The 9,203-nt window shown below is 42.9% G+C and overlaps 1 protein-coding gene across 1 annotated transcript; it reads left to right on the forward strand.

Annotated features, from left to right (window-relative positions):
* Window positions 1–536: 536 nt before the first annotated feature.
* On the forward strand, window positions 537–5,388 carry LOC121612192 (odorant receptor 131-2-like). Its single transcript, XM_041944906.1, has 4 exons — window positions 537–682; window positions 1,180–1,320; window positions 4,552–4,816; window positions 4,981–5,388. Exons 1-4 carry the CDS (start codon window positions 537–539, stop codon window positions 5,386–5,388), a joined length of 960 nt encoding a protein of 319 aa, XP_041800840.1.
* Window positions 5,389–9,203: the final 3,815 nt, after the last annotated feature.

A 9,203-nucleotide genomic window follows, 5' to 3' on the forward strand; every position in this document is an offset into this window, starting at 1 on the left:
TGCTGCCTTTTTTTTCTGTGTGAAGAGAAATACGAGTGAAGCTGCTCTTCCTGACTTTTTCTTCATTTGCTTCAACTTAATGGTTTTTGTTTTTGATAAATCAGAGATAACTAGGGATAGGTTAGATAGGTTAGGGATAGGGAGAGATAATATTTCATCTCAGTAATCATCAATAGGGTTTGGGTTTTCTTGTACTGTTTTAAGAAATCACAACTTTAGTTTCAATTAAATTGTGGGCTCTTCAATTAATTAGATCCTTCTTCATCCAGACTATCTTTGACAATGTTCTTAAAAATTCTCTGTCTTCTTTCTTCATTAGAAATGTTTCAGTTGTTGAATGAGAAATCTGATCTTTGTGAAATTTTTTTTTAATCTGAACTGTAGTCTTGATTCAATTGTATGACTAAACTGAGAATGGGTTTGACCCAACAATAACAGACACTAGCAGCTAAATTTTCCATTTCATTAATGGATTGTGTCTCTGACTGACTGAGCTGAGCTGTGGTTTTCCAGCATCAAGCAGGACGAGGTGTGACATGAACTCAACCACACGTCTGGACAGCTTGAGTGATGCCTTCTCAAAAAACTTCATCAGCTTTGCTGTCGGCTTCATCATCAACTGCATCAATGGAGCTTTTGTCTCTACCTACTTTAAGTACCAGGTCTTCCAGAGAGACCCCAGGTGATACATGGTCCATGTGTTTTCTTTCGGACAAATATGAGAACATGCCAAACTGATGGGATTTTTGGTCTTATAACTTGATAGTGTCTATTATGCCACAAGTGTGATAGTGACTGATTTGGTCATTTTAATTTAACTGGGAGCTGAGTACAAGTTCAATATGATTTAATCTCATCAATCTCTCTCTTCTCAATAATCCCTCGACACTAAAAAGGCTGGGAAGCTGCGTTAAACATAAATTAAAAGGAATGTGATCATTTGCTAATACTTTTTCACATATACTCAACTAAAAACAGTACAAAGGCAAATATTTAATGTTTTACCTTGTCGGCTTCATTGATTTTTGTCAAGTTATACTTATTCTGAATTTGATGCCAGCAACATGTTTTTAGAATCAGGGTTGTATGAATTATTCTCCTTCTGCCTATTTTTCTCCTCCTGTCTTTTCTTGTCTCCTTGACTCCCCTTCCTGACCACTGCACTCGTCTCTCCTGCAGGTATGTGCTGTACATCCATTTGGTGATCAACGACATGATTATGCTGACACTCTCTGTGGCACTGCAGATCATGACCTACACCATTCCCATAAACCTGGCTCAATGCTGCATCATGCTGCTCATCTCAGTTACCACCGACAAGTAGGTGTGTGTTTGTGTTCAACACAAAGTGCTGACACAATTATTCTGCACATGTGCTGGATGTTTTCTTGGCTCTAGCATTTCCACTGCAATTTTCATTTGACAGGCTAGTGCAGGTTTTTAAAATATAGTAAAATAAGCAGAACTTTGAATGAGGAAATGTGTGCACTGTACCGGCCAGACAACTCATACACAGGCTAGATGTGAATACACAGTATGAACAAAGTTGATATCGTTGAGACGAATAAATCTAAAAGCATGCCAGCCATTAATCAGAGAGTTGTTAACTTGCACTAAAAATAAACGTACAGTCTGTAGGGCCCTGTGATTTCCACAATGTGGAAAACAGACAGAATCACAGAATTTGACTAAAAATGAAATCATCCATAAAACACATACATGACTTCGACTGGGGGGCATAATATGCCAAAAATTGGATGCAATTCATTTTTAAAAATCAGCATTGTCCACTTCCATTTTAAGCGCTTTTCAAAGCAAAGAAGCTGAATGAACAGAAAAAAAATGCCATACACAGAATTCAGGAAAAATTAAGACGTATTTCATAGTGTCCTATGTATGACTTGGAGCAGAGCTGTACCATTTGTGTCTCATGTCATGTTTCTTCATTAATCAATTGATTGTTTGGTTTGTAAAAATCTGAAAATAGTGAGAAATATCGTCACAATTACCCAAAGTGGCACCTTCACAAACAAACAGTCCAACCCACAAAATGACAAAAAAAGAAATTGAAATTACTTAAAGGTAGACTAGCAGATCTCACATTTGTGAATTATAAACCATGAAAAACTACTTAATTATTGCCACCAGGACACTCTAGGCCAGAGGTCAATGATCGGCTTCGTGGTCGTGTCATCTGACCTTCGGCCGTATGTCTTGGACACTCGGGGGAAGAGGGGGGCTGAGCTGTCAACTGATCACCACCTGGTGGTGAGTTGGATCCGCTGGCAGAGGAGAAGCTGGACAGACTCGGCAGGCCCAAACGGGTAGTGAGGGTCTGTTGGAAATGTCTGGGGGATCCCTCTGTCAAAGGGGTTTTCAACTCGCACCTCCAGGAGAGCTTTGAACAGATCCCGGGGGAGGTCGGAGACACTGAGTCGGATGGACCATGTTCTCCACCTCCATTGTTGACGTTCGGAGCTGTGGCTGTAAGGGCTCTGGTGCCTGTCGTGGCTGCAATTCCCTAACCTAGTGGTGGACACCGGAAGTAAGGGGTGCCGTCAAGCTAAAGAAGGAGTCCTATCGAGCGTGGTTGGTTCGTGGGACTCCTGAGGAAGCTGACAGGTACCGGCAGGCCAAGCGTGCTGCGGTCCGGGCGGTTGTGGAAGCAAAAACTCGGGTATGAGAAAAGCTCGGGGGATCCTCCATGGAGGAGGATCATCGGTCGGTCACAAAGAGATTCTGGCAAACCGTCCGGCGCCTCAGAAGCAGGAAGCAGTGCCCTGCCAATACTGTTTACAGTGGAGGTGGAAGCTGTTGACTTCGACTGGGGATATTGTCGGGCGGTGGAAAGAACACTTTGAGGATCTCCTCAATCCCATTGCCACGCCGTCCATAGAGGAAGCAGGGGCTGGGGACCCAGAGGTTGGCTCATCAATCACTCAGGCTGAGATCACCAAGGTAGTTTGGAAGCTCCTCAGAGGCAAGGCAACGGGCGTGGATGAGATCCGCCCTGAGTACCTCAAGTCTCTGGATGTTGTGGGGCTGTCTTGGCTGACAGGCCTCTGCAACAGCGCATGGCAGCTGGGGACAGTGCCCCTGGACTGGCAGACCGGGGTGGTTGACTCCAAATACAGGGGGATCACACTCCTCAGCCTCCCTGGTAAAGTCTATTCCAGGGTACTGGAGAGGAGAATTCGGCTGATAGTTGAACCTCGGATTCAGGAGGAACAATGCAGTTTTCATGCTGGTTGTGGAACACTGGACCAGCTCTACACCCTCTGTATGGTGCTCGAGGGTTCGTGGGAGTTTGCCCAACCAGTCCACATGTGTTTTGTGGACTTGGAGAAAGCATTCGACCGTGTCCCTCGTGGCATTCTGTGGGAGATGCTTCGGGAGTATGGAGTCCGGGGCCCTCTACTACGGGCCGTCCGGTATGACCAAACCAGGAGCTTGGTTCGCATTGCTGGCAGTAAGTCAGACCTTTGTCAGCGGTTCTGTTCCCTCTGGGTTGGAGGAGAGCTCCTGCCTCAAGGAGTTCAAGTATCATGGGGACTTCTTCACGAGTGAGGAAAGATGGAGCGTGAGATTGACAGGCGTATCGATGCAGCGGTAGCAGTAATGCGGTCGTTGTACCACTCTGTCGTGGTGAAGAAGGAGCTGAGCCAAAAAAAAGCTCTACCTTCCTACCCTCACCTATGGTCATGAACTTTGGGTCATGACCGAAAGAACGAGATCTCGAATACAAGTGGCCGAAATGGCTTTCCTCCGCAGAGTGGCGGGGCGCTCCCACTCGGGAGGAGCTCAGAATAGAACCGCTGCTCCTCCACTTCCAGAGGAGCCAGCTGAAGTGGCTCAGGCATCTTTATTGGCTGCCTCCTGAGTGTTGTTAGATTTTTGACTCTTTGTCACATAACATTAACTATTTAAAAAGTTACTTTGGGCTTCAGAAATTTGTGGCAGGTATTTTTCACCTTTTTCTGTTATTTCATTGAGCAAAAGACTAATTCGGTTGAAAAATAAGCATCATATTAATAAACAATGCTAATGCTATTAATCATTCATTGCAGGTTTGCATATCGGATTAAACTGATAGGGTCCCTTAGGGGAGCAGACCTGAAATTCTAATGATACCATGCCTGGAGAGTAACCAGCAGTCCAATGTTTGTTGTAAAATAACAGCATCATTACTTCATACAAAGTTTGGCCCCTCTTAAAGACTGGGCCCTCAGATTAAATATTTTGTGTTTTACATCGTGGTTTACTGGTGCATACTGAGAATTAAATGTGCACTTGACAGACATTGAGGCGAGATTGCTTTTGGGCTTTTGGGTCCCCTTCTCAGCCTTGGCTGTCATACGTTAGTGTTTCGTGCATGTTAAAAGTTCAAAAACTTTGAACAACAAATGACGACTGACAGGACCTGTCTGTTGCACCTCGCACCTTTATGTTGTGGTGAGCAGATGGGTAAACAGGTCAGGAACAAATACTGTGTGTCTGACACAAAACAGTTATTGTACAGTAAATCTGTGTGTTCTTACTGTCTTTATTGAGGAACAGCCCGCTGAACCTGGCTGCCATGGCAGTCGAGCGTTATATCGCTGTTTGCCGACCTCTTCATCACGTCCAGATTTGTACTGTGCAGCGAGCCTACGCTCTCATTGCACTGATCTGGGGCATCTCCTTCATCCTTGCCATCACCGATGTCATCATCATCCTCGCCACCCAGCCCCTCTCAGTCTTCTCAAAGACCGCCATCTGTTACCCTGCCGCCGTGTACAGCACTCAGTATCACAAGGCACAAAGGACAGTTGTCCAGGTGAAGTACTGATGGTTGTTTCATTGATTTTCTTGCTGATATCAGTCATTCCTGTTTACTGTGTATTCCATGGAGCAGCTTTCTTACATTTAATTTCATGGCTTAGTTTTATTATAGTCTTATTCTTACATTTAAGTGGCTTTTGTGTGGTCACTTCTACTCAGGTGCTTCTGTTTTCCTTCGTCTTCCTGACTTTGATCATCACCTACCTGAAGGTCCTCTGCACCGCCTGGACAGTGTCTGGTTCAAACCAGGCCTCGGCCAGAAACGCCTGCAACACCATCCTGCTGCACGGACTCCAGGTCCTCATCTGCATGTTGTCCTTGATGTCTCCCATAATCAACCTCATTTTAATTACCTCTTGGCCCCGTGACAGAACCAAGATCTTATTCACCACCTTCCTGTTTACCAATTTGCTTCCACGTCTGCTCAGTCCGCTCATCTACGGCGTCAGAGACAAGAAGTTCAGCAGCCACATGAGGCAGCACATCTGCTGTAAATGCTGCACCTCTGTAGAAAAGAGGGTGAACCTGATAGGACTCCAGAGCAGGTCCAAACAGATGTTGGACTGAATTCCTTAAAAGACTACACTGTAAATTTGCATGTCTTCATTCATTATCTGCAAATACCGACCACACAAGTTGATTTTAGTGTGAACTGAGAGGATTGTTTGTGACAGGCCAGAATTGTAATTGTACATTTTTATTAACTGCGGTCATACAATGTAAACCAGCTTTTGCAAAATGCTCTAAAATATGTGACTGTTTACTGTCAGTGTCCCAAGGGAAGCTCAGGGTGCATGAAGAAAGAAAACAACATGAAAAATTCAGTTGCTTTAGCCATTGTTCTGATTGAAGACCTGAATTTGTTAAGACTTTCACCTCTACATGATCCACATACGTGAACACATTCAAAACATATTGTTATTTAAGTTCAAGTTTAATAAATAAATAATTTTTCTCTGATTTTGAAACTATATCTCAGGTTTTCTTGATAAATCTGAGAATAAAATTAATATTTAAGAACTTGCACCCTCACAATAAATGTTACAGGACAATGAATGGATCAGAACTTGAGGGAAGCGCAGCATGTTCCTCAGGTAATGTGCTACTCTCACCTGAGATTCTGGAACACAACTCAGAAGTTTCCTGCAGCTCATAAGATGCTGCTTCATGGCAGAGACAAAACTTACAGCAGGACATTTCACTGTGACATCAGAGCTCACCTGAGAGTCTGCAGCTCACCTGCCTGTGTGTCTGCACTGGTCAAACTAGTGCTGAGAGGATTTTGCTGAGAAAGCGACACACGTCATTCACACACTAATCAGTTGGACAACCTGTGGCTAATTTACTGTATATATAAAATTCATAATACCTAAGACAAACCCAGACAAAACTAATCCTCCTCCTGATCCACTTGTGAAAAGTGCGTGAGTGGGGACGTCACTTCGGTCAACATCAGTGTACATCAATGGCAGTCATCCTAATAAGTGGTTGTTGTTGTAACCACTGCCACAAAGGTCCCCAAGCCATAACAACATTGAAAACAACATATTCTGTTGTTTAATTTGCAAGATTTCTTGGACCAATCACAAACAAGTAACAATGTAAAGCTGCAGTAATCAATGACTGAGTATAATATGAAAGGTGTTGCTTGTTGTGACAAACACAACTCTGCAGTGCCCCTTAGCTTTAGCCTTGCAGTCTATTTAAGATCACTCTTTTCATTTTCCAACCACACATTGACTTTGTGGTTCAGTCATCAGTGTTATTTCCAGATGCAACAGGAAAATGTTTTGAGAAAAAAAAAATCCTCATAAACCCACCTGCTCAGCCCCAAATAGCAGACAAAGTTAAGCGTTGGAAGAAGAGTGAATCATGGACTTACATTTGCCAGGTTACACCACTCCAATCAACACTGCTGCCCACGAGTGCCTGCAAAAGAAAGATTAATGAAGGTTTAAGAATGGTTATCACCATCCATCCCAAGATACAGCGTAGATTTCAAAGAATATTTCAACATTTGGGAAAAATCCATTCACTTTGTAGCCTGGTTGACGTTTGCCCATCTTAGCATGAAGACTCAAAACAGAGGGAAACTGCTAGCGTAGCTCTGTGCAAAGTGAAAACATCGGACAACTAGTGCAGGTTTCAGATCAAGTCGCTGTACAAACTGGGAAAACCCATTGTGATGCCACGACTCCAGGCAGCTGCACACAGCCACTGTGCCTGCAGGCACATGAACAGTTCCTGTTTGTGCACAGATAAATCAAACAAGAGCCAACCTTTTAACTAGTCAAGTTTAGAGGTGCTGATTGGCATATTTTTCCCTTTTTAAACAGAGCTAGATGTTTCGGACTGCTTCTCATCTTTATCCTGAAGCTGGGCCACCTGGCACCAGCCTGCATACACACACACACAGTCAGCAAACACATAAAGTACCTGCATCAACACCCACAGCAGACTGGTATTATGTGTCTATACATGCTTACAGCTGCTTCTATTGCATTGGACTGTTGATACTGTATAGACCAAAAAGTACTGTGTTCTTTGTTTATCATTATCTTGTATGTCCTACAGCTGTGACCAGGAATGTTTAATCAGTTAAAAATAAATACTAGACAGACAGGAGTAAAAGATGCACTGTGCCTATTTTAAATATATAATATCAGGTCGCTCTCATCTCCCTCTTCCCCCGCTTCAGTCTGGAGATTTGTTACATCTTCTTCCTGGTCGTCTACATCATCCCTCGTTTCATGAGCCCTGTCATCTATCATCCATCGGTTTTCGGGATGAGCATTTCAGGAAGTACTGGACTCGGTACCTTGCTTGTCGAAGCCAACGTGTCATCAGGATCAAACCGCTGTTACTGAAAGTGAACCTGTAGGTGAAATAACCACAACGGCTACCCAAAAGTCCACCTGAGTGCCTGCCAGTGTGGTTTACAGTCACTGCCGTCTGACTGATGAATCCAAGGTGACAACCATTAACAGTTTTGTCAGAATAAAACTTCTATCGCTGTTTACACAAAGTCAGCTCTGACAAACTTTTATGCTGAAATAATCTCAACGGGATCGGAAGAGCAAGACACACAGATTGATGAATGGAGGTTTGTCAAATTTGTTTGTAAAGCACCTTCAACAAAGCATGATGGGAACTATGATCTTATCATCTTGCAGCTTAGCCTTCACATAACATTACATAGTCCAAACTTGGTTTCGGTCCAGTATGAAGTTTCATACCACTAACAATATGTTTATGGATGAATCTGTCAATTATTTTCTCAATTAACTGATTAGTTGTTTTGTCTATAAACTGCCCATCACAGCGCAGGGCCCAAGGTGTCCTCACATGTCTTGATTGTCTGACCAACAGCATGGTCAGACAAAGCTAACTCATCAGTCACTCAACCCTTTCAGCTCTACAATATTCCATAAATTGACACAAATACTCATCGAGTAGCTGACCTTAGAAGCAAAGCAAAGGTGAAAAAGCTTGTGAAATCAAGAATCAGATTTTCTGCCTGAGCTACAAACAATCACATATCACACTGGGCCCAGCAGGTGGCTAAACCGCAAACTATGTCCAGTGAGAGTCCTGTCTCTGGTCTCTGTCCATGGTGCTGAGTGTCTGTGTGGAGACACAATGACACAGCTTCAGCAGGATTGAAATAAAGATAAAGAAGTCTCAGCACAGGAAAACGAGGCACATCAAACAGTGTAACACAGCTACAGAAACCGCAGAAAATAATTTTCACACATGATTTGATTTGTCTGGCTTAACTTGACTTTTGCTGCCTTTTTTTTACTTCTCTCCCTTTTTGAAAGTAAGCCAGTAGCCAACTGACTTCCACATTCAGGCATATTTCTTGTTGCTGTGCCTCACAGTATGGCGTCATTATGTCAAAAAAGTCTGAATATTGCCATTATCAAGATTTTTTTAAAATCATATTACAAATTACACCAATACTACAATGAACAATATAATATGAACAACCTTAAATAAGGAAATAAGTTAACTTTTATGTTCATGACAACAATGAGCGTAGCTACTCAGCTGCTTGTGTACCCTCATGATGGTTTAGAAGTTTATTTCAAAACCACCAAATCAAAATATACTAACAGTCAAATTTCAAAAACCACCCCTCCTTCATGCACTTTGATAGATTTCCATTGGCATGGAAATCTATAAAACTGCATCTCTTCCTGGTCCTCTCTCTGCTGACAGTTGTCAGAGAAGACTGAGGAACAGCCCAGTATCTCAACACAGACCAGACCAGTGCGCCATTCAAGTAAGTTTGCAAGTAAGACTTCACTACAGTACTAGAAAAATACTTTTTTAATCCTAGTTAAAATCTCATATTTCAAAACAGAAATAGGCATTTTCAA

The sequence above is a fragment of the Chelmon rostratus genome, chromosome 2, assembly GCF_017976325.1.
Source record: "Chelmon rostratus isolate fCheRos1 chromosome 2, fCheRos1.pri, whole genome shotgun sequence".
In the NCBI taxonomy this organism is placed as follows: Eukaryota; Metazoa; Chordata; class Actinopteri; order Chaetodontiformes; family Chaetodontidae; genus Chelmon; species Chelmon rostratus.